The sequence below is a fragment of the Mesoplodon mirus genome, assembly GCF_964341445.2.
Source record: "Mesoplodon mirus genome assembly, chromosome: 13".
NCBI classification, from domain to species: domain Eukaryota; kingdom Metazoa; phylum Chordata; class Mammalia; order Artiodactyla; family Ziphiidae; genus Mesoplodon; species Mesoplodon mirus.
Window position 1 is genome coordinate 42,373,323 of NC_138989.1, and position 25,653 is coordinate 42,398,975.

The window sequence follows — 25,653 nt, forward strand, 5'->3', positions numbered from 1 at the left end:
GGCTCTCGCACTATAATACTTCCCAAGGAACACATGTCTGGGTTAGGAGCACCCTTCCACAAAAATCTTGCCTTTCCTCATCCAGGTACTTCTCACAGTATATCGTATCATCTGCTTACTTGTCTGTTCCCACCTAGACTTAAGTTCACAAAGGCAGAGTCCATGTCGATCTTATTTCCCAGTATAGCCCCATCTTAGGTACTTGGCATATAAATGTTACTCGAGAAACATTTGCTTAAGGAATGATGTTAAGTTTAGGAGACTTAGAAATATGCTGATTTAGAGAGAAAATGACGAAGCTGAGAAAAATGAAAAGACATCCAAAAAGAGATGTTCTGCTCACAGCTGGAAAAATGGAGCTGAAGTTGGGTTGAGAAGAGTAGGCTAAGGATACTGAAAATGTAAGACAGGGTGAATACAGAGACTGGGAAAAACACTAAGCCAAGGATTGATATCTGGGGAAAAGAAAGATGAGAAACAAATAAAAAATAAAGGAGGAATCACTGAAAATGTAAGAAGAACAAAACAGTACAGTAATATAGAGGCTAAAGAAGACCACTTAAGAATGAAGACAGGAACAGGTGTCAAATGCTAAAGTGAAGTCAAGGAAGATCCAGATAGTTGCTCCATGAGCCATAAGGACCAGGTCTGTTTTACTCATCTAGGACATAATACAGTATCCAGCACACACAGAAAATTAATAAATATTTGTTGAATTAGGGAGTAAAGGACCACTTTTCAGCAGTTAACCTGTGGATGTGAAGGAGCCTACATTTTATCTGCTCAGGGATCTTGTCCTTAGATACTCACTAGTCAACACTTATTTTACTTTTAAAATTTAGATAAAACTTCTGCCTACTCCTTTGATTTAGTTCTAGTGTATTTTTTTTTAGTATTACTTATCTGTTCATACTTTAAAAAAAAAATTAATTAATTAATTTATGTTTGGCTGTGTTGGGTCTCCGTTGCTGTGCGCGGGCTTTCTCTCTAGTTGCGGCGAGCGGGGGGCTACTCTTCGTTACGGTGGGCGGGCTTCTCATTGCAGTGGCTTCTCTTGTTGCGGAGCACAGGCTCTAGGCGTGTGGGCTTCAGTTGTTGCAGCACACCGCCTCAGCAACTGTGGTGCACGGGCTTAGCTGCTCTGCGGCATGTGGGATCTTCCCGGACCAGGGCTCAAACCTATGTCCCCTGCACTGGCAGGCAGATTCTTAACCACTGCGCCACCAGGGAAGTCCTGTCCATACTTTTAAGCCTCTTATATCTCTTTTATTTTTTCCACTTAACTAGAACGTATCAGTACAGGGATTGTAGACTTGAGAGAGCGTCGATGAGAGAGCTGCTTATGCCTTAGAGTCTAATCAGCACTGCATACGCGTTGTTTCTCAAACCAGATCATCCCCACTGGTCCTGGAACCCTAACATTAAAAAGTAACCTATTTTAGGTAGCTTAAGCAGTGAAGAGATCAGATTCTCCTCACTAGAAAGTCATCAGACAAACCTGAAATCAATTAAAAAAAAAACCTGCCAACATAATAAATCATTTTAATAATAATTTAGAGTATGTATGAGAAGATTCACAGAACAATGACTGTGGCACAGATTATTAAGTCTGAGAAATTTACTGATGAAAAGAAGGTAACACTAGGTTCAAGAGAATACAGTCATCTTAGGACAAGATACACTTATAGATATCTGAAGGTAGTAGAAGGAAAGATAATGGGAGAAAGAAAGATGATTAATATCTGAGATAATGGATATGTGTATGGAAGGAGGCAACAGAGACAGGTGGTGAGTATGAGTTTAAAGAGAAGGGATATCGTGCATGTGAGGGGAGTGGGGTGAATATGCTGGAGTGAAGACGAGAGCCAGGAGGAGCACTGCCTCAGATGGACTCCACATTTCAATAGGTCAAAGCAGAGTCTTGAACAATAAACGAGGGACATCAGAGAAGTTAAGGGCTTCAGAACACGGAATAATGTTTGGGATAGCGAAGGGAAGTATGCCTGGAGGGTAAAGCCCAGGGAGAGACTATGAATGAACAAGCCTGAACGAATGCTGGCGCTGAGAGATACGCCATGTTTTGTAGGCTACAGCAACGATGATTAACTGTGTTAGCGTTCTATGAAGAAGACTCAAGAGTAAGTAACCACTTTTTTTCGGTTAACACTATAAACGAGAGGCGGGAAAAATGAATCTTCAGCTGAGAAACGTGCAACCTAATCGAGAGTGAGCGAACAACAGGGCAGTCCCGGCCACCCGGGTAACTCACCTGGTCATACCCGTAAGGCCTCTGCTGCGGGGGCTGGGGTGGCCCAGGCTGGGCTGGTCTGTAACCTCCATACTGCTGCCCTTGCCCCTGTGGGTAGTTAGGGTACTGAGGACCTGGACCACCCTGCGAAGGACCTGTAAAATAATCAGCACACACAAGAGCCCAGAAGAAAATACAGTAAGTCCCTAGAATTCCAGAAGCGGTTTAAGATTAGATGTTACCATATTCCCTTGCAGTCTGGTATCTGGGTTTTTCTCAAATGCGTTTTGAAATACATTCCAAAAGTTATAAGAAGTAAAAATACTGTTAAGGACACTACCATATACCAAGATGCTCTGATTCAGTATAACTATTGTGCTATGTGTTAGCCATTAAGATTTTATATGTCAAAATGAGTAAAAGAGACTCAGGAGTTGTAAAGCAGGTTAACTCCATGATGTTAAGGAAATTCATCTATACCTCTACTAGGAAGTTAACCAGTATAATAAGCAAGCGGTGAAAAGAAAAGGCAAGGAGCAGACTCAAATTGAAATACTGAAGTAATTTCTGAATAAAGTTTGGAAATCAGTGATAGTTACACCTGTATAACTCTAAGACTTATACTTGCAATCACTAAAAGAATCACAAAGAATGATTTTACATGTAAATTCTAGATTTGCATTTGCAATCACCATAAGAAAGCTTTATGTTCTGCACTGACAAACTCATTATCACAATATTTGCAAACAGAAACTAAAGAAGACTTGAAAAGCCACAGGCTGTATGTGGAAAAAACCTGATTCAAAAGTTAGACTCTGCGTACCCATCACCTTTAATACTTAACCCATATAAATGAATGATTTCAACTTCCAGAGATGACAAGGGACTAATTTGGCTTGCCAAACAAATACGTCTATTTCATAAACTCTCCTCCTGTCTATTGTAAAGAATGATTTATAAAGCATAAGCTGAAAAGCTTTGATACTTAAATGTTTTCTATCACAGCCATTCAAATCCTGTCATAAAAAACACTGCAGAGAAAGATGTCAAAGAGAACAAGAAATTTTCAAGCTTAAATTCCACCAGTCTATTATTTTGTTTATTTAGTTATTCATCCAATTATTAAAACTCTGTATTTTTTATTAGAAGCAAGTCTGACAGCTGAAACCTACAGATAAGCAAAATGGGAACGTCTCCTTTAGGGTGCCCAACGATGTCTGACAAAACAGCATTTAACTACCTAAGCCAAAATCACTAAATTTATTTTACTCTCTCTTTCCACTGAAAATAGTATTTCTCTTAAATCAATAAACTTACCTGACTGATCCACATAATATTTGTTTTCATGCAAACACAATAAAACCAGAATACTCTATTTATTCAATGTACAAATATTTAATGGTCATGAAATGGAATGCCATTTGAGAGGAGCAAGAAAGTCCCTTTGTAAAGACAAGAAATACATGGAGTATTTCTAAAGTCATAGCTGGAATTTGGGAACCAGAACTGATCATTTTGGGGAAAATTCCTGACACCCAATACCTGGCTGAATTCCAGTGCTTCTGTTGAAGGTGCAAGAGAATTTCAGCCTGATCCTGGTTCTTAGATTTGCTATCACAGGTGGAAAGAGGTGCCCATAATAACAGCAGAGTTTAAAACAATGAATAAAAATAATAAGATATTACTAATGTTAAAAAAGAGGCCATGTTAGCAAGAGATGATGTCAGATTAAGCAGCTACTTCTCCTATCGTAGGAATCATATTTTCCTATATCTAAATTAGTTATTATAGAAGCTGAAAATTTAAGACTGAGATCTCAGGTTTGTATTATTCCCCCCCCCCATCTAACAGTCAGATAGCCAACTAGTAGACATCATAGTGAGTATATAATAAGAAAAGATGGCTATACTTCTCCCAAAGTGTAAGATACATACCTGCAATAAATATACTCCTATGAATGTGTATACTGCTATTTTAACAGAGAATGACAAAGACATTTTCTTTACGCATTCCAAATAGATCTCACTTGTACACTAAAAGATCAATGTTACTTTTCATGGTAACAGTCATTAGTTTTAGAAACAAATTTGCCAAGCAGATTATGTAGATGTTGTTAATAATCACCCAACTCATCAGTTTTCCAAGCACATACAAAGCTATTGGCTGGTTGTGGATGCCAAATAGGTTTAAGAATTCATTAAGGATTTCATTTTGAGTGACTACATACCCTAGCTTTGGTCAATGAACCATCTCTAGTTTATGTTTCTTTTTAAATGGATTACTAGTTTAAGAACAACACTTTAAATATAAACACTCCAGTAACAAGCTAAGCTACAACTGTGAATTTTCAAAAATAATTCTTAGAAAAATAAACATTAAATATCCACTTCTGTATTATGAAAGAGTAATCATCACATTTTTTGGTGACAAGAATAAACTGCAGTAAGCCATTACCGTAGCCCTGCTGCTGTCCTGGGTAGCCCTGCTGCCCTGGGTACTGCTGCTGCTGGGCTGGATATCCCTGTTGGGGAGGTGGTCCTTGGTAAGCATCTTGCTGTTGGCCATACTGTGAATTCCCTACAGGATAATTGGAGAAGAGGAAAAAAAAAAAAAACTGAGAAGTTTGCTTAATTAACTTTTTTCCTCTAAGATGCATAGCCAACAACACAAGAACAAAATAAAATGCCATATTGATTTTTAAAAGTTAACAAAACAAAGAAAAAACTCAAACCAAACAGAAGGATTTCGGCCAAACAAACTGCAGTTAAAGCCAATTGTGCAAGGTTGAACTGCAGCATTTTCAGCGTCTCTGCCATACGAGCATTACATTTACTGGAACATCACAGTCATAAGATCATGACTATGCTAAATAAAATAAAAAAGACAAAATTAAAGACAGCTACAAGAGCACACACTAGCTACACAAGATCAGCAAGCTGTTTCCTAAAGGCACTAAACTTATATGTAAAATTATACATATGTAAACACACACAAGAAAAAAAAATTGGATTGATGGATTTATGTTCAAATAGAAAATTTCCACTGAGGAAAAAATTATTTTTAAATGTTTTAGTCTTTTTATTGTTGTTAGAAATGGCAAGTCACGGTTATACATTTTAAATATTTGTAAGAAAATTATTTTGATTGTTCTAGGCTCCCTGCAACTTTCAAGACAGCCAGCAACTAGTATTCTACGAGAGCTTTGCGTGGGTAGAAGTTGTCTTATGCAAGAATTTTCGTTCCTGTAGGAGGGGATATATATGTGTATGTGTGTGAAGGTATATAGATACCTCCTTCGTAGTAATGTTGTGAGGAATCCTCATAAGGCCTATCGTAGCCTTGTTCAGGATACGACGGTTGCTGATAACCGTAATCATTATGACCTACATCAATTCGACAAGAGACAGGAAGAAACGTTAATGGCCACTGAGTGAAAACCCTAAATATATTTAAACTTTCAGATAAAATTGAAAAAAAGAAAAAGAAATGGAAATACATAAAAAATAATTTCAATTGCATTAGCCAAATATTTACCAAATGTGATTGTTTTCATATTGAGATAACGTGCAAATTTTTTTTAAAGCAAAAAACAGTTTTAGAAACATTACACTTAGTCTTATCTCTGATAATCCTCATCAAGGAGGGAAAAAAAAACTTTATCTTCAATTTAAAAAAAAAAAGAGAATGAAAGCATTTAGGACTTTCACACGTAAATAACTTGAACTAAATTAGAACGAACAAAGGAAGCAATTATATTTTGTCAAACACCTGTTCTGCTGGTCGCCAATTCCACAGCATATGCTAAAACAATGCAAAATATAAAAGAGCTCCATAAGTTTTTTTCCCCTAAAAGAAACTGAAACAAATTTTTCACATTTTCTATTAACTTGCTTAAAGTATATGTATCTCAAAGTATTTTCAGATGCAAAAATATATTGCTTAATCCTGCCATTCTAGGAGCCTTTAGAAAATATTTCTAGAGTATCATAAACATACACCTTCATAAAATTAATACTGTGTTAAGTGCTAGAGTACACCTTTAATTTTAAGGCACGATAAATTTACACCTGCAAGATGACTAGACTTTTAATGAAATCAATACTCTAGTCCTTTTAACTAAGCTGCTCAAAGAAATCGCAGGAAGTAACTTTTCAGTTAGCTAAAATCTGAACTAAATTTTAGAAAAATACCTAACTAAGTAAGGAGGAATATAGTTATGAATAAATGTAATACTCATTGCTCTAGTATTCCAATGTTCCCAAACCACCTCATAAATATCTATATTATGGATTGGCAAACTATGGTCTGCAGTCTAAACACAGCCAGTGGCCTGTTTTTGTAAAGAAAGTTTCACTGGAACAGTCATATCCATTCATATTTTCTATAGCTGTTTTCATGCTACCACAAGAGTTCAGTAGTTTAGACTGCGACCACATGATTTGCAAAGATGAAAATATTTAGTTCCTGGCCCTTTACAGAAAAAAAGTTTGCCAACCCCTAATCTACATATTTATTGACATAGTATCTGAACATAATAACAAAATATCCAATGCTGTTTAAGAAAATTAATTGTTGTTATAAATGGAATAAATACTCTATGTAAATGTCAGACAAATATATTAATACACAGCTATGCAAAAATGATACCACTGAAATTTTAAAATTCCATTATGTAATAAAATGAATTATTTATAGCAACCTTAAAGTTCTGCTATTTACAAAAATAACATCTCTATTTTGAATAGAAAGTTCATATTTATAACAATATAAATTTCACATTTCAGGAAATACTCAGGACCAAAATAACAGCGTTAAATTCAACTCAATTACTTAAAATGTATTTTTAAAATTAAACAAAACAATCATTTATTTTCAGCAGACTTCCTAATATATAATATTTAACAACCTAGAGTTCATTTCTTTAAAATATCTATAGTCTATAAATGTAACTAAAATTTTTCATTAAAAAAAAACTTAAATGTATGACTAATTCACTTTGTTATAAAGCAGAAACTAATAAAAAAAACTTAATATAATGTCTACATGTGAAAGGAAAAAGAAAAAAACCCCCAACATTCTAAATAATTCAGGGCAAGTAAAACATTAAAAAAAATGTTGTTTTCTAACCAGAATTATCCATACATATCACTGCCACTAACAAACATAGATTTTGTGTGCAAAATTCTACAGGTGAGTGTTCTGCTTGTGTAAGCAGAATCTTTGCAGGAAAAAACCAACATCCCTATACCACTTATGCTTTATACATTGATAAAAAGTGGTGGACAAAATTATTTTTTAAATACACCAAATTATATCTTCTTGCTAGCTTACATTAGCTTCTAGTCAAATGGTCCCAACACTTTAGCTTGAAGTTCTTAGTTTGCCCAGGTTTTCTGTTAAGCAGTTTACCTTAAATACATCAAGGGAGCTTAATATAAATGAAGATTTTGGCAAGTCCTTCCAAAACAAGAAAAATCTAACCACCTCTATTTGATCAATTTTATTTGTTTGTATTATTTTTCTTCAACATTGTATCATAAAGTTTTCAAACATACAGGAAAACAAAGAACTGTATGATGAAAGCCTGCTTGTATGCTTGTATTACTACTAAGCACAGTACATCTTTTACTGACCACTTTTTCACAAGCCACCTTCCCACTAAAAAATAAACATACCATTAAACTAAATAACTAAAGTTAAAATCTGGTTTCCAAATGTCTTTCTATTCTACTAACTCTATTATAAACAGCTATATTATGGATATGATTCAGTCTCTAAAATCTTTCTCAAGTGCAAATGCTAATGTATATAAACATAGTTCTGTTCTTTGAGACATATGCAACATTAACGAACATGATGAAATTTAGAAGAATACTCAAAACTATATTCTCTTCGTATTTATACAATGCATAAGAGTAAACCAGTGGGTGAACTTTACGGTATATGAATTACCTCAATAAAGCTTTTATTTAAAAAAGTAAATCAGCAACACTTGCTTTGGTTCAAATGAACAATTCCAAATATAAAAGGATCCTCTTTTATATAAGAAAGGATTCCAATGACAGAACATGATTCCTGATGGTACTAATATGGAATAACCAAACAAAATATACTTTAAAATAGATTATAAACGAATGCTACCATTGATGCTTTATATTACTGAAGTGTTTCTAAACTTGGAAGAAACACATTGTTAGTTTCTTCATTCTGATTAGAATGTTTTGAGTAGCTACCCACATTAATACTGGGCAGGGATAGAAAATGGGAAAGTTAACATTAGGAGAGATTACCATCAGGGTAATATTGCTGGTTCATGCCTTCTGGAGGACCTTGTCCACCATGACTGTACTGGTCCCCATAATAGTCTTCCTGGCCTGAGTACTGCTGTGGTGGGCCTGAAAAACCACAACCAGTCAAGATGTAAATAATTTGTTCTCCAGGTCATTCAAAGGCTTTCCGTCTAATCTGGTGTTATGAGAGATGATTTCTGTAGATTCCCCTCCCATGCTTTGGCATTTCAGATACTTTTGACTATTCGTATACACACACATACATAAACACACAGCAACACCACACACCACATTTCACAAAAATTAATGTTAAGACCATACATGCAATATCAAACAATACCAACTCAAAAAAACAAACATTAACTTCCTAAAAAGAGATTCAAACTGGAAGAAAATTAATTTCCTTTTTATTTTGATATTAAAGCAGTTTGAAATAAATTAGGCTTTGTTTCTGATCATATATTTAGTAACTTCTCAAAAATAAAACAGTATTTTCTGCTGTAAATTAGTAAGCTTTCGATATAAAATTTTGACGTAAACTTTTCCCAGAAAAGAATAAATAAAAGAAAGCTATAAACCAGGAAGTTCATATCCACTTTCTGTGACCCTTTGTACCTACTATACTCACTACCTTTTAAGAAAAATAATAAAATATGATTTTTAAAAATCAAGAAACAAAAAGCTCTGACTTTGCCTGTATGAAAAGTTCATTAAAATTTAAAGCCTTCTGACTACTGTTAAAAATTTTCCAAATGGAATCGTACCCTGTTGCGGTGGTCTATAGGGAGGAATCTGTCTCTGTGCCATCATATGATTGCCCTGGTTAACTTGACCCATCATTCCCATAGGTGGCTGCTGGCCTTGGTAATGCTGCCCACCTCCCTGCGGCATATTGTACTGTTGAGAAGGAGGCTGCTGGTGCATCATTGGACCTGAAAACAGACAAAACATTATGCACGTAATTTTTTGCATATAATTTTAACATCTTAAGAGAAATACAAAAATCTTTTATCATATAACCCCTAAACTATATAATCTATTGCAAGATAAACTGACTTCAAGTAATAAAACCAAATCTTTGAACTACAGGTCACATGCCTAAAATAATCTGCAAACAAGGGAAAACAAGTAATCCATGGTAGCTGATTTGAATTCCACTGGAGGAATACTGTAACAATTTCTAAAAAAACAGAGTGGATACAATATATGAACATCCTGAATGTATATATTTTTTATTATGTACTATATAGTATTTATCTATGCAATCTTTCTAGGAAAGATAGAATCCTTATGCTACGTAAGAACATATGCCAAAACAAAGTAAACCACAAAATCACACAGCAAATCAGTAGTCGAACTAACGGAAAGAAATCTAATTTCAGTGTATCCTTTTTTTTTTTTTCCTTTTTCAATGCCCAGTCATTATATAATGGTAGACAGGGAAACTACAAACACATTTATGAATATACTCCTTATATTGGTGGAATTTCATAAACAATTTTAAAACAAAAATTTAAGGGTCTTCTTTCCTTTTTCCAACTTTAAGATTTATAAACTAAAAAGGTTTTCCTGAAATCAAAAGACTATACAATGCTTCTTAATAAGCTCTAACACACACATACACAATCAAAAACACCTAGGCAGAGAACTACAATAAGCCATAGACTTAGAAGTCAGAACTATGCGGTTTCCAAAGTGAGTAATATCGAGGTAGCCCAACTACCACTGCTATAGTATCACATTGGCAACAGTAAAAATATATCACATGATATAATGAACAATGGCCATAAGGTTCCGTGTTGTCATGTAAACATGTAAGCAGCTCTTCAGAGGTTCACCAGGCTAAGTTATGGTATGGGGAGCTCATCATTCTACCATTATAACCATTACTGTCTGAGAAGTATGTATGAGTCATCCCCCAGTTTACTGCCTAAAGAGCTACATACTCCCCCCCTTTACTGACTTGAGGAAAATTTAAGAAGAAAGTACAAAAGGCAAAGAACTAGAAAACTTTTACAGGCAAAACTGCCCAGATGAGCCAAAAGCTCCTTATTTATATAAAAATTCAAAACAAAACATGCCCACCTCTTTAAATATGTTGCTGACCTACAATAGCAGCAACAATGTAAGCAGAAAGAACTCCCTCTTTTCCAGTTTGAAGAACTGGTTATCTAAAGAAGTATTTTACCAGAGCTAACTCTTTTTCTCCTACTTGCCTTCTTCTGTTCTTCTACTTCTTTTCAAATTCCTTTTTCCTTCTAATTTTGTCATAAATATAAACCTTTCAAAGGTTACTCTGGGACTTTTTTTTTTTCAACAATAAACTCTTAATAGTAGGGATAAGGTGGCTCAGTGGAGAGTGGAGGGGAAGAGAACTTGAAACAGAATGCACTTAACACTACCAGACACGCTTTCACATTTATTTAATGTAAATCACTAACAACTACCAAAGGTAAGGATACTAATTTTCAAGTTTTTAGCCAAAGAATCCAAAGATCAAGATCATATAAGCTAATAGATATCAACTGGGAATCAGGCATAACTCAAGTTTGATTTCAAAAGCACATTTATTCTACTGTTCTTCACTGTCTCTACTGAAGCTATAGCAAATTCAGTAGTTCAGAAACAAATTATGCAATTTAAAAAGTTCCAAAACACTAACTACTTTAACTGAGGTTACAATTTTTAAAATGCATTTTGTATATAATAAAGTACTGAATACTAGCATTCATAATATAGTAGGCAGCATGATTGGCCATTTATAGAATTCATTTTTAGTAAATGAAGGTTTTGCCTTGTCTTTCTTCTCCATCACTGATTAAAGACCTCTTGTCTTAACAGAAGATAACTATAAAATTAAAGCATATAATATGCACTGGAAGCAAAATTAAAAATAAAGGAGAAAGAAAGCAAAAACACAATAGCTGGGGGAAAATCCCAAAGGATACAATAACAACAAAATTCCAAGCTCTGCTGTAAAGGAGAAAAGTAATTCTAGTTTAAGTCCTAGATAGAAAAGACCATGCCACTTGTGCTTTATCTTTGGGGAGAGTCAGAACTTCCAATCCCAAAGAGCTCAATTACCACCCTTCTTTTTATTCTCTGTCACTTCTCTCCCTCTAAGGATCCCTGACATCATTCAAGATCAAGCCTAAAACGGCAGAGAATGGAGGAGGAGAGCATTGCTAAAGCATGGTACTTTTCATGTTTTCCCTTGAAGCCTTATCCATTAAAAAAAAATTACGACTTCAATTCTGATTGTTTAGGAAGCATATTATTTTTCTTATGATAATGAAATATGCTACACTGGCAAATAAATGTATGTTATCTCTTGAGATACTAATGGAAATAAGAGAGCTAAATCTCAAAAGGTTACCCCCAAAATAAGTCCTAAAAATTTGTGCTACAGAGTGAAGATTATAAAATAAGTCTATTAAAATCATTTTCTACAAACACTGACCTCACACATTACTGTATGCTTAAAGGTTACTCTTTATCTTTTACATAAATCATTCTGATGCTAAGATGAACTAAAAAGTGTGATACCAAGATCCTACTAATGTCTTAATTATAATATGCTTTTGTAAAAGTGTTTTAAAAGGACATGTAACAAATGTACATCACCACATTATTTCTTTCCATTTTGAGCTTCACACCCTAACAGATATTCTATGGAAACAATGTCCTGTATCTTAAACACATGTGAAATATTCCCAACTCACCGTATTTTACATTACTGGAATTCTTTGCTCCAATGAGACAGTTAATACTTAGTTTTGTCTCAAGTTACTTGTTCAAAAAGAAGAATTTTTTTAAGACTCAACTATAAAGATAACAATAAGCTTTGCACAGCAACAGAGACCCAACGCAGCCAAAAATAAAATAAATTAAATTAATTTAAAAAAATAAGCTTCAAATAATCTGTGAAGAATTCAGAACTATATAATTTTTAAAATTCTATATACATATAATATATACATACATGCATATATATTCATATATTGAGATGCAAACCAATACACTAAAACTCTGTAAATCATACCATTAATCTACAAATTATTTTAAGTGAAGGTTAAATATGACAGCTAACAGTTAATGAGCACTTATTACAGGCCAGGCATTAAGCTAAGAGCTTTTTTTTCTTGTTGCAGAGCACGGGCTCTAGGTGCACGGGCTTCAGTAGTTGTGGCACATGGGCTCAGTAGTTGTGGCGCACAGGCCTAGTTGCTCCGCGGCATGTGGGATCCTCCCGGACCAGGGTTTGAACCCGTGTCCCCTGCATTGGCAGGCGGATCCTTAACCACTGTGCCACCAGGGAAGCCCAAGCTAAGAGCTTTATGTCTATTATTTATCCTCCTCAAACCCTATGAAACATGTAGTATTGTTATCAACTTCACTTTACAAGTAAGAAAACTTAAGGCATACAAGCATTAAGAACCTTACCTAAAGTTGTATAGCTAGGAAATGGTGGTGAGAACTCTAAAGCCATGCTCTTAACCATTATGTGTACCTCTTCTTTGAAGTCAAATCATACTTCTCCCATGTAATATCTCCCAGGAAAACAGTTCTATGTAACATCATCACTCTAATAATAAAATCCTAGAATACAAGAAGTTTCTTCACTTCATCTATTATCTCTGTTATAGTGACCACGAAACCGCGTAGATAATACCTACTCCAAGCCTATTTTCTTGTTCATATTTCATCATCTACTGCTCACATTTTACTACTTGTTCCTTAACCATTCAGTCTCAAACTAAACCACTTACAGCTCTCATTTGAATGTATTACTAATGGTTTATTTGCAAGGAAAAAAACCCCTGTATTCCAGTAAATTCAATTAGCTCACCTACCTATTAAATAGCCACTTAAAGCGAATAGGATTCTTTACTTACCAAAAACGTACATCTGTCCTCATCAAGAGTTTTAAGCAGTTCATAATAAGACATTTAGATATAACACCAAGGATAAAAGAACATGAGCCAAGTAACTAAGAAAATCCCAGCAGCTTAGTAAAGTCACTGTTAACTAGTACAAACTTAGCTGAATTTCCTAGAAGCCAATGAAGAAATAGAACCATGATAGATTTTATCTAGTAAAAAGAACAGTTCATTAAGAGATACAAACTTTTCATAACATGAAGTTTTTAGAGAAATCTCATGAAAGTATTAAAAAGTACTGAAACATAATAGTATCAATCAATAACTTTTGTTATTGTTAGTTTCTTCAGTAGCACAGACAATCCTTATATGTACTTCCTTACAGTAATTATTTCTTAAGGCTGTGATTTCCAACTGTGGGTGATTTTGTCCCCAGGGGACATTCAGTAAAGTTTGGAGCCATTTTTGGTCGTCGCAACTGGTGTGGGGGTTTGCTACTGTCACCTAGTGGGTACAGGACAGAAATACTGCTAAATATCTCACGATGCACAGGACAGGCCCCAACAACAAAAAATTATGCAGCTCAAAATGTCAATAGTGCTGAGTTAAGAAGTCCTGGATTCTCAAGGGCATAATTCTAAATCACAGGCATCTCTACAAACTAGTCTGAGAATTAGATTATGTATTCAGTTTTCTGGTGATTGAAAACCGGAAAAGGGATGTATTGTGGCTTCATAAATCCAGCAAAGTAAAAAGCTAGGCAATTTCTTAGCCAACTTCTCTTAATAGTTTCAACTATACTATACAATATTAATTCAAAAACAAAGTCACTGTTAAACATCTATTGTAGAATGAAAGGCATTCCAAAAGCTCTAGATTTATGGGACACATGTGACAATCTGTTGTGAAAGTAAGGTCCAATCTTGTCCAAGTAGAAAGCCATGGAGATGGGCTATATTAGAACATATAGCTTTGTGTCACTTAGCATGAAAGCTGAAAAGTTATGAACCATCAGGTACAGAAGAAATGATCCTGCCTAGAAAAAACTTCTGAGGGAATGGACTGTAAGTAACTATGAACTTGGAATGATTGTAAAACGTAATTTCTAAAATTTACCCACCGAGATTCTGATTTAGCAGGTATGGGGGTGGAGCAGACAAATCTTGTTTTAACAACTACCCCAGATGATTCTGATCCCGGTAGTCTTAGGATCACACATTGAGACAGAGGTGTAATGGAAAAAAAGTAACCAATTATCCTCTTTTACCATAAAAGCAGCCAGATTATAGTTCATGAAAAATGGTTAAACTGGATTAGAACTGCATCCCATAAGGGCACCTAGGATGTTAGCTATAAAATGAATCCCAAGGAGTAAATGTTACAAATACGTCAAAACCCAGTGAATGATACACTTAAGATTGGTGCACTTCATTGCGTGTAAATATTACCTAAATAAAAAACTATTAAAAGAAAAAATAAAAATTTTTAAACGTTGAGCTCTAATGATACGCAGACTAAAGTATTCATGGGTAAAGTGTACTAGTATCTGCAAGTTACTCTGAAATGCATTTTGAAAAAGAAGATGCTATTAATGGATGAGTAGATGGATGGACAGACAGACAGTTAAAAAATAATTCAACTAGAAAACGGGCAAAAGACATGAAGAGACATTTCACTGAAGAGGATATAGAGATGGCAAATAAGCACATGAAAAGATGTGCAGTATCAGTAGCCATTGGGGAGATGCAAATTAGGACCACAATGAGATGTAGTCTACTACACATTTTTAGAACAGCTAAGATAAAAAAGAAAAAAACTGACAATACCAAATGCTGGCAAGGACTTGGAAAAAGCAGATCTCTCACACATTGCTGATGGGATGGTAAAATGGTAATTACTTTGGTGATCACTTCGGCAGTTTCTAAAAAAACTGAATATATAACTTATCATATGACCCAGCAATAGCACTCCTGGTTATTTATCCCAGAGAAGTGAAAACTAATGTCCAAACAAAAACATTATCATGTACACGACTGTTCAGAGCATCTTTATTTGTAAAAGCCAAAAACTAGCCCTCAATAGATGAATGGTTAAACAAACTGTGGTACAGCCATAACATGGAATACTACTCAGCAACAAAAAGGAATGAACAACTGATACATGCAACAGGTTGAATAAATATTAATCACGCTGAGTAAAAAAAGCCAATCTCAAAAGGCTGCACACTGCATGATACCATTTATGTAGCATTCTGAAAATGACAAAATAATAGAAATGGAGAGAAGAGCAACAGTGGTTGCCAGGGCTTAAAGATGATTGCAAGGAGGATACACAGGATCTCTCTATATTACCTCTGCAACTTCCTGTAAACCTATAATTATTTCAAAATAAAAAATATATTAAAATGAGTCATAATGAAACTAAGTTTATAATCTGATGAACAGAAATTCATCTGGATTCTGTCTCCCAAAACTGAAAGGTTTTAGTATAACTGACAATCATCCATTTTCTCTGACAGTACCTGACAGGTTCCTTCTTCGGTTCATTCATGGAATGACAACCAATGGATGACAATACAACAGACAAGGATGCTAGTTTTCTAATTTGTTACAGCAGCAGGAAATCTACCTTATCTATCAGTTAACAAATAGGTTAAAATAATGAACAAAACGTGACACAGTTCCTGAATTCACAGAACTTAAAGCGTCTAGGGAAAAATAATTAAACAGATATTTACAAATAATTATGTAATTACAGGTACTCAAACTGTTGCTACAAAGAGCCTAAGTACAGGGTACTTACTATCCATAAGTGGACTGTACCCTGTCTGTGGAGTAATTTAAAACTTACAGTGCAAGATTATATAGGTGATTTTATTTTATGCTCTATGCTTTTCCTTCTTTTCCAAATTTTTCATATTAAATATTTTATAACCAGAAAAATGTCATCAGTGGGGGAAAGATTACAATCTTGAAAAACCCATCCAATATAGGAATAATGATCAAATGTTTAAGCAAAGCATCTAGTCTGAACTACAATGTAATGGTTGTGTATACCTAAACTGTAACAAGAAGAAACTTGCAATATTACCAATGTTGATTTACCAATTTTTAGAGTGAAGAAAGATGAGTGTATGCACAGTTATCACTCATTCAAATCCACTATGGAGGTACACATGATATTTCTATGGAATAAAATACTTGAAATAATTCTTTCATTTGTAGATATTCTATGTTGTACTTGAAATTCAGTATAATATCACAGTGCTTTTTTATATTGAAGATTTACTAAATTTATTAAACTGAGGATTCCTAAAGCTCCTGAACCTGGTTGGCGGGAGCTTTGAATCATGCCCAGAGGGACCAGAGACTGGAGACTGAGACAGACACCGTGAGCAATCAATCAATCAATCAATCAATCAAATCTACATAATAGAGTCCCAGTATAAACTCTGAACATTGATGGGAGGTTCGGGTGATTCCCCTGGTTAGCAATACTCTGTGTGCACTGTCACACACTAGACCAGGAGAGCAAAGCATCCTGACTGCATGAGGAAAGAAACTCTGCATTCATACGTCTTCTGGATTCTTCCCTTGGCTGATGTTAATCTGTATCCTTTCACTGTAATAAATCATAACTCTAAGTATAACAACTTTTAGTGAGTTCTGTGAGTCTTTCCAGCAAATCACTGAACTTGAGAGTAGTTTTGGGAACCCCAGACTTGTAACTGGTGTCAGATATGAAGCCAATCTTGGGGACTGTTCCCTGTAACTCTGCAGTTGGCTAGACTCAGAGGTGACAGAAGTCTTGGGGAGTTTGACCTCAAACTCCTCCCAGCAGCTCAAATACATTGCTCCTGCAATTGTCCCTTTCCTCACTCTCTTGCAGCATCAACTCCCCTATCTCCAATGGATCATTCCTATCAGTATACAAACATGATTTAGTATCTTCCCATCTTTAGTTCAAAAAGATGCTAGCTCCAAATTGTCATGATGTAACTGATGATTCGGAGCTAGTGTCTTTTCTATAGCTTGGCAAATTGGCATATTCCTTTTTAAGTATAGACCAACTTCCAGGGCTTCCCTGGTGGCGCAGTGGTTAAGAATCCGCTTGCCAATGCAGGGGACAAGGGTTTGATCCCTGGCCCAGGAAGATCCCACATGCTGCAGAACATCTAAGCCCATGCACCACAACTACTGAGCCTGCGCTCTAGAGCCCGTGAGCCACAACTACTGAGCCCACGTGCTGCAACTACTGAAGGCCACGTGCCTAGAGCCTGTGCTCCGTAACCAGAGAAGCCACCGCAATGAGAAGCCTGTACACCACAACGAAGAGTAGCCCCTGCCCACTGCAACTAGAGAAAGCCCGCGTGCAGCAACGAAGACTCAATGCAGCCAAAAATAAATAAATTTTAAAAAAGAGTACAGATCAACCTCCAACGTTTTATCCTTTGCGCTTTCAATGTTATGAAATGTCTCCAAGACTTTCCTTAATACAAAATATTTTGCTAGTCTCGCTTTCTCTGGGACATCTTCGTTCTTTCATCACAGCCAGTTTCCTCATTTACATCAGCAAGTTCACCTTCACTGAGGACCCGCAATGCAGATCTAGAGTCTCTCAAATGGCAGCAGTGTCAACATTCCCAAGGTCAGCAATTCCTTCTGTAATTCTACTTACAAAGGACTTGGATTTATTTCCCGCAGTATTACTTTTCATTTCTTTGTTAGACTTTTATCTTTGTTGGCCAAGGCCCTCTTTGAATTATCTATTTTTATAAAATAACATGTATCTCTGGGAGCCAAGGAAGCAACACAACTCCATGCTTTGCTGTTATGTGCATAACTGATGGATGCACAGTGATCAATCACTGACGGAATCTGAAAGTGACGTGAATGGTCATCGATCATGACGCTCATAAATACAGTGATTTGTGGACTGAGGAGATAGCAGCCAAGTTTGTGCTTTATGCAACTACTCACAGTTAATACAGCATGGTAAGTGAACTCTGAACCATGTTGTTCGGCAACAGGTGTTATTTACTAAATTGTGGTCACAGAAGTTCATGCATATCAGAACTTTGCAACAGCAGGCCTGCCTGTATTTCCAGAGGATGTGTTTCCTCATGCACGGAATGAGGATAATAACAGTAGCTTCTAACCCAAAGATGTGTACAGCTCTGATCAGATAATAAACCATTGTATAATAAGAGTAAATATAACAGTCTTGGCTATGGTAATACATACTTTTTGCCCTTCATATTTACAATAATAAAGGTACTGAAAGAAAAATTTCCCACTACTCTAATGCCAAGCCTCTAGATCAGATCATTATCACTTGCAACTTATTAGCTAAATGAATCAAAACTTTCTTAATACTATTCAAACAAAATTAAAGCCAGAAATAAATTAGATCTTATGGTTAAAAAAGACAACAGCCAATAAGCTGATCTCGAGTTTTTATTACAAAAAAAGAAACAAAACCTTGTTTATTCTAACTGATTTTATGTAAACTCTACAATTACCGAATTAGGAGTTTTAAATGCTATCATCTCACTTAATCTCACCTAAAGAAACTGAGTGAGTGAGTCAAAGATCCCACACATGGTAATCTATGGGGCCAAGACTTGGATCCAAGTCTGAAGAATTATATACCATACCCTGAACTTGTGAAATACATGCTTTAACACAAATATAACAATTTGTGAAAATCCTTATATTTGAATATGGAATCAGTAAGTAAAATGGTGTTAAATGTGGAAAGTGATAATCACTAACGCCTGGGAATGAAAACTGCTGATTCTATCAAATGCTATCTGTTGGTCCAGAAAGCCTTACTATTCCAATTTGACTTTTAAAGAAACAGCTTTAAGGCACTAACTCTGTCTTTCCGGGTTATCATATAACCTCTGGTTTCAATTCCTATTCACTGAAGAGACAGATTTTTATGCCTACCCTCAGGTTTTGTTCTAGGCACCAGAACAAAACAGTGTGAACAAAAGAGGCAAACTTCTCCCTTTCTGAAGCTTTTTCAATTCCAGTGGAGCTTACGCTCTCTCTACATGAGTGAGTAGATCCAGTTCGTAAGGAGACAGTGATTCACTCTGAACACAGGTCTTACTCCTAAAGTTCAAAGTGATCGTCACTGAACTTTATCTGGATAACAGTGAAAATAACATGGAAAGTTTGTTGGATTGCCTATTTACAACATTTTCCTAGCAAGTTAAGAAAGAAATTAACATTAAAAACTTGCTAAACCTTTCACCTAAAAGCAGTAGTCCTCATAAGAGAACTTAGAGGGAAATATTCTGTTAAAATAATAAACCTAAATGCTGAATTAAAAAATATTTCGGTTTTCTCAATTCATAGATATGTATAAAACCACAACTAAAAAAAAAAAAAAACTACAACTAAAAGTAGGCACTAATTACAATGCCACTGTCATATAAACTCATTTTTCTTTTAAAGCTAAAAAAATAGTAACTGTTGAAATTTTTATAATGACCATGAACATACTAATATATAATCAGTAAATTTAATAGGGCCAACTTTTTGAGCAGCTTCTTGAAATGACATGTTTTGTGTGGCAGGTCTACATGTTTTTATTATATTAGCCTTTGCATTAATACGTTTTTTTTTTCACATAGGGAATACAGTCAAAAACATTTAACAATTTTGTTCAGTGACAGTTGGTAACTAGACTTATCGTGGTGATCATTTCATAATGTGTGAAAATATCAAATCATGTTGTACACCTGAAACTAATATTGTATGTTAATTATAACTCAATAAAAGAAAAATAATTTTAGTTAAAAAAAATAGAAAGAATAGTTGGTCCCTATGTTTTGAACAAAAAATTCCTATAAACACTTCAAGTCCTTTCTCCAAAAACAGTTAACTATTTTCTACATACACACTGCTGCATGCATTATTTTTTCTTCTTCAGATCTTATGATGTCATATCAAACCATGCTGCAGCAACATCCATTTTTGCGCACATCCTACCTTTCCTTAAATATAGTTTCTAAGAAGTGTACCATAACTACAGCGGTTGCTGTAAAGAATCACTATCAATTTTTCTGCTTTTTCCTGGTAACCAAACTGTACAGAGAAACATGTGAACCCCCTTCTGATCTAGCACTGACTGGATCTTGCTGTTGTTTTGAACCTTTAATTGATAGAATAAAAAAATTAAAAAAAATACTCCACCATGGGCACTGAACAACTTTTGCAGGGAAAAATGGAGCAAGTGCCAGTTTTGTGAAGCTGCATTCATTGACAATTTGCTCTATTATCTCCCTTTGTTTCTGGTGTATTTTATCTAAATTACAGAAAATATCTTTATTAATATTTTAAAATTACAATATATTATTTTATCAAAAATCATGATCAACAGATTAACATTAACTTCCTTTTTCTGGGTGTACTTTGGTGATGTGTTTTTCATAAGCAAAATCTAGAAAATTTTATTGCAAATACATTTAATTCTATCTTAGACTCTTAACCTCACCGCATTTAATAACTGAAATAGCTTTAGGCTGGCAACATGCCAAATGTTTTCCCAGGCAATTAGCAGAACAGAGCGCCACTTACCGGTTTTTAGTTATTATTCACAAGAATACTTAAAAGAGAAACATGATAACAATTTCATTCTCTGAGGCTGGTAATAAACTTTAATAGACTTCACACCACTCTAAGAATATAAGAATACAGCAGCACCTCCACTGAACATTCTAATAACAAATTATGTTAAAATTACCTTTAATGCTGAAACACAGCATCAGAAAACATTAAATCAAGGGAAATTCATAGAAATTAATATATTCTTCACAAGTAAAATGAACCATAGAACAGATGTTCTTTAAGGAGTGTACTTACAAAGATAAAATTGTATTTTCTCAGTTTTCTAGCTCTAACCAAATGTTTGGTTATTCATTGATTAGCTTAAAAATCCAAAAATATAAAATCTCAAACTGTCCAAAAGACATAAAAACAAATAAGCTTAAAAAGCTAAATTGAGCATTTTAATTTCTAAATGTAAAAGGAAAAAATAATTTTAAGCTGGTTTCGAACTTGATGTTCCTTTCCTATGGGTATGATTATTCCTCACTTCAAACTTGTAATTTTGAAAATCAGCTAACATTTTGAAAAAATTGTTTGATTTTTGAAGGCTAATGGAGCATCCTAGTCAAGAATTTTATAAAGCTTAATTACCTTGGTTTGGTTGAATATTCATATTTGGTCTGGGGCCATAGTTTCCCATCGGCTGCCCTTGACTCATGGTCATCTGGTTCTGTACCGGCATGCTCTGGGACGATGGCACGGAATGGCTGTAACCTCCCATGGACCCGTGGCTACTTGAAGGCATATTCATGGAACTGTTTGTCATATTGAGTTGATTGGGTCCAGGTCCCTGCATAGGCATATGGTTAGGCCCTTTGAAGAAAAGTGATCAGAACCAAAATATGAAAGTTAAACAGATGATCTATACAAAAGTACCTTAAAAAGCGTATTTATTTCTTTGCATTAATGTAACAAGAGCACAAACAATAACTTGAGTATTTAATCAATAGCAAACAAAGTAAATGCTTTACATGAATGATAGCAAATACTGTGAGGTAGACATTATTATCATTTTACAGATTAAGAAACTGTTGCTTTTGAAAAGCCAGGAACATCCTGGAAAAAAAAAAAAGAGTAATGAAGGAGGACTTGCTTTATAAGAGACAAAAACATACAAAGCTGAATTAAAAGTATGTAGTATTAACACATAAATGAACCGATTAACAGATCAATAAACCTAGAGCACAGTCTGAAAGTGACCGAAATGCATAATTTGGTAAATGACAATGGCGCTGACATTAAGTATCAGTGAGCAAAAGAAAAGATAATTCAATAAATGATGTTTAACAACTGAGTAGATATCTGGAAAAATACAGGTTGGGTCCCTACCACATTTCTTCTACCAAAACGAAGTCCAGATGGATAAAAAAAATTAAACATTAAAAAAGAAGAAAAAGCAAAGAAGTTGTAACAGAGTATTTCAAAACAGAGAATTTTATAAATAATCTTGGACTGTAAGGGCCTTTTTAAGTATGCCAAAAAACCCAGAACCATAAAAGATTTATAAAGTAGAGTACATAAAAATAAAACATTTGCACATGACCAACAAAACAAAATTAAGTAATAAAAAGATAAACTGGGAAAAAATTATTTACAAGAAATATCACAGACCAAACTACTTACTTAACATATAAAGCAAGTAAAAGACCACCAGCAGTAAAAGGGCCAAGTATATGAATGACCACTTCACACGAAAACTACAAAAGGGGTCATAAAACATGAGAAAATTGCTTGCTTTATTTACTATAATAAAAAGGCAAATTAAAACTATGAGATCCATTTTTCACCTTCTAGATTTGCAAAGATCAAAAGTTTTGTTCCAACTATATTATGAAGAAGCACTTTCATACTTTGTTGAGAGAATATAAATGTATAAATAAGTCTACTATAAATTGGTCTACTATTTTTATGTAGACCAATATGGTAATAACTACCATATTTTAAAATGCATATACCTTTAGGGCTTCCCTGGTGGCGCAGTGCAGGGGAAGTGGTGCTAATGCAGGGGACATGGGTTCGAGCCCTGGTCCGGGAAGATCCCACATGCCGCAGAGCAACTAAGCCCTGCACCACAACTACTGAGCCCGTGTGTCACAATTACTGAAGCCTGCGCGCCTAAAGCCCGTGCTCTGCAACAAGAGAAGCCACCGCAATGAGAAGCCCACGCACCGAAACGAAGAGTAGCCCCCCAAAACTAAATAAAGCCCACATGCAGCAACAAGGACCCAACGCAGCCATGAATGAATGAATGAATGAATAAAAATAAAATGCATATACCTTTAACCTAGCAATTTCAGTTCTAGGAACTTATTCTATAAATATACAAGTTTTTGTGTGTGTACGTATATGGATGCAAAATTTTAAGTTTATCTGTTTACTTATTTATTTATATTTTACAGGCATAGTCACAAGAGCATAATTTTTAACACCAAAAGACTAGAAATAACCTATATTTCTATCAGAAGGGAACTGTCCAAGTAAATTAGAGGCATCCGTAAAAAAGAATGTAATGCAGTCATCAAAAGGAATGAGGCAGCTCTTTATATACTGAGTGGTCTCCAAAATATATGTTTATATACTCATGGTCTCCAAGAGAAGCCTTTAAGAGGTAAAAAAAAATGATATATAGTAATATCTACTGTATGCTACCATTTGTGTTTTTAAAAAAAGAATAAGAAAAAAGAAAATAGAATGTATACATGCATATGTGTTTCAAGGATAACTGGGTACCAATGCCTGTCTGGAACAAAGAGTCTGGGAAGGTAGGGGCTGTATGCCTTTTTTGTACCTTTTTTATTTTGGTGCCATAGGTATGTATTATCTAATTTTTTTAATCAATTAAATTTTTTTAAAAAGGAACCTAAGACTAAGAGGATATACGAACAAATCAAACAGCATATAAGAAGCACTACAACTTACATTATAAAATAAAATATTAAAAACAAACTAAAACTGGAAATTAAAAGCCTAGTTACAAATTTGTGTGCATAAAAAGGTTGGCTAAACACTATACAAAACTTATTAAATAAAGATAATATAAGTAACTGGACTTCCAATTTCTCCTATACACCTAAACTGTAAACTCTACTATAAATTGTTTTAGAAGCTCTAAGGTATTCTGGACAATCTAGGTCATAAGTGCTTGAAAATCTCTGGCTCATAAAGAGTGTATCTTACTCCAGACAGCCTTACACAAAAACAAAAATGTCATGTTAACAATAATTATATTGCTGCTGCTTGCTTCCTCAGCCTTAGGCTTGAATGTTATCTGGAGAAGTTGAGTCAAAATCCTAATTAAAGGTACCACCGGGCTTCCTTGGTGGCGCAGTGGTTGGGAGTCTGCCTGCCGATGCAGGGGACATGGGTTCGTGCCCCAGTCTGGGAAGATCCCACATGCCACGGAGCGGCTGGGCCCGTGAGCCATAGCCGCTGAGCCTGCGCATCCGTAGCCTGTGCTCCGCAATGGGAGAGGCCACAACAGTGAGAGGTCCGTGTACCACACACACAAAAAAAAAGGTACCACCATAAAAAGTCACAAAACTCCTCTAACGTGCTAACCTGCATTAGCACTACCCCACCAGTTTTTAAAACAACGTGTCCTAATGAGCTAGATGTGGATTAAGCAAGAAGCTTGCTTCTGACCACAACCAGACAAGTAGTTACCTCTTTATTCCTACCTCCACATGGTGGAGGGCTACTGGGCCATGACCGTGGAAGCCTTGGCAGGAAAGAGAAGGTTGCCACCAAGACACCACAGCCCTCCTACATGACCCATCACACATCAATCTCCTATAAGCCAGGCTATCTGGCCTCTTTTGCTCTGTGCTCTCTTTTGCTTCATTTTTTACACCCATAGTCCCTGGACACCAATGCTACCAACGAACATAATCAGTTAAGACAACACTATCCTAAGGATGCTAATATTATTAATTTAAAAAATAAATTGCTCTGTTATTTTAATTTACTCTCTTTATTGCTATTTGTTTAATACTTTCTTTTCGTTAATGAAAACAACCTTTGTCTTTAGAAAGTAAAAGTATGCCCCACCAAGAATTATAGGTATGGGTGTGACTGATGTTACAAAAACAAAATAGTTTAAAGATACTGATACTTTTCAGATTAAAAATTCAAACCAGCAAAAGTTAACTAAATAAGCATCCAATGGTCTGAAAGATATTTTAAGCGGCTCTAAACTTAAAATGGATAAATAGTAAATGGTTCATTATATAAGAAACCTGACACTTCTCAGCTTTTAATTTTGCTTCAATATCAATTTCCATATTTCTATTATACTATAAACATATGTATTCATAAAAATGCATACTCAGTTTCAAAAGACCAATGAGGAAATACTAAATACATGAGCACTTTAGAGCCCATTTTGTTTTTTCTCCCCATGTGTCTTTTCCAGCAATACTGTTTCTGAGACCAATAAATTTTTAAGTAAATACAAAACTCAGAGAAATGTTACACATTTTTATAAACAGATCTTAATTCTTAAGCCATGGCACAATGCCTTTTTTCCCCCAAAAGCTTCTAAAGCCAGCTGTATTGCATAGTTTCAGACAGACTAAATTTAGCCAGTTCTGTTCATCAGAGGAATGCTGTGTGTCAGC

At 35.0% G+C, this 25,653-nt stretch overlaps 1 protein-coding gene across 3 annotated transcripts in view; it reads right to left on the minus strand.

Annotated features, from left to right (window-relative positions):
* Nucleotides 1–25,653, minus strand: part of SS18 (SS18 subunit of BAF chromatin remodeling complex) — a 75,649-nt gene that overhangs the window by 12,997 nt on the left and 36,999 nt on the right. The window contains exons 5-10 of one of the 3 annotated variants that reach the window (XM_082641721.1): nucleotides 21,629–21,850; nucleotides 9,303–9,470; nucleotides 8,539–8,643; nucleotides 5,539–5,631; nucleotides 4,703–4,825; nucleotides 2,270–2,403 (exon numbers count right to left, since the gene is read on the minus strand). In XM_082641721.1, the coding sequence (XP_082497847.1) occupies nucleotides 2,270–2,403; nucleotides 4,703–4,825; nucleotides 5,539–5,631; nucleotides 8,539–8,643; nucleotides 9,303–9,470; nucleotides 21,629–21,850 (845 nt within the window). The remainder of the gene's footprint in view (nucleotides 1–2,269; nucleotides 2,404–4,702; nucleotides 4,826–5,538; nucleotides 5,632–8,538; nucleotides 8,644–9,302; nucleotides 9,471–21,628; nucleotides 21,851–25,653) is intronic. The other 2 variants (XM_082641722.1, XM_082641723.1) reach the window with 2 other exon arrangements.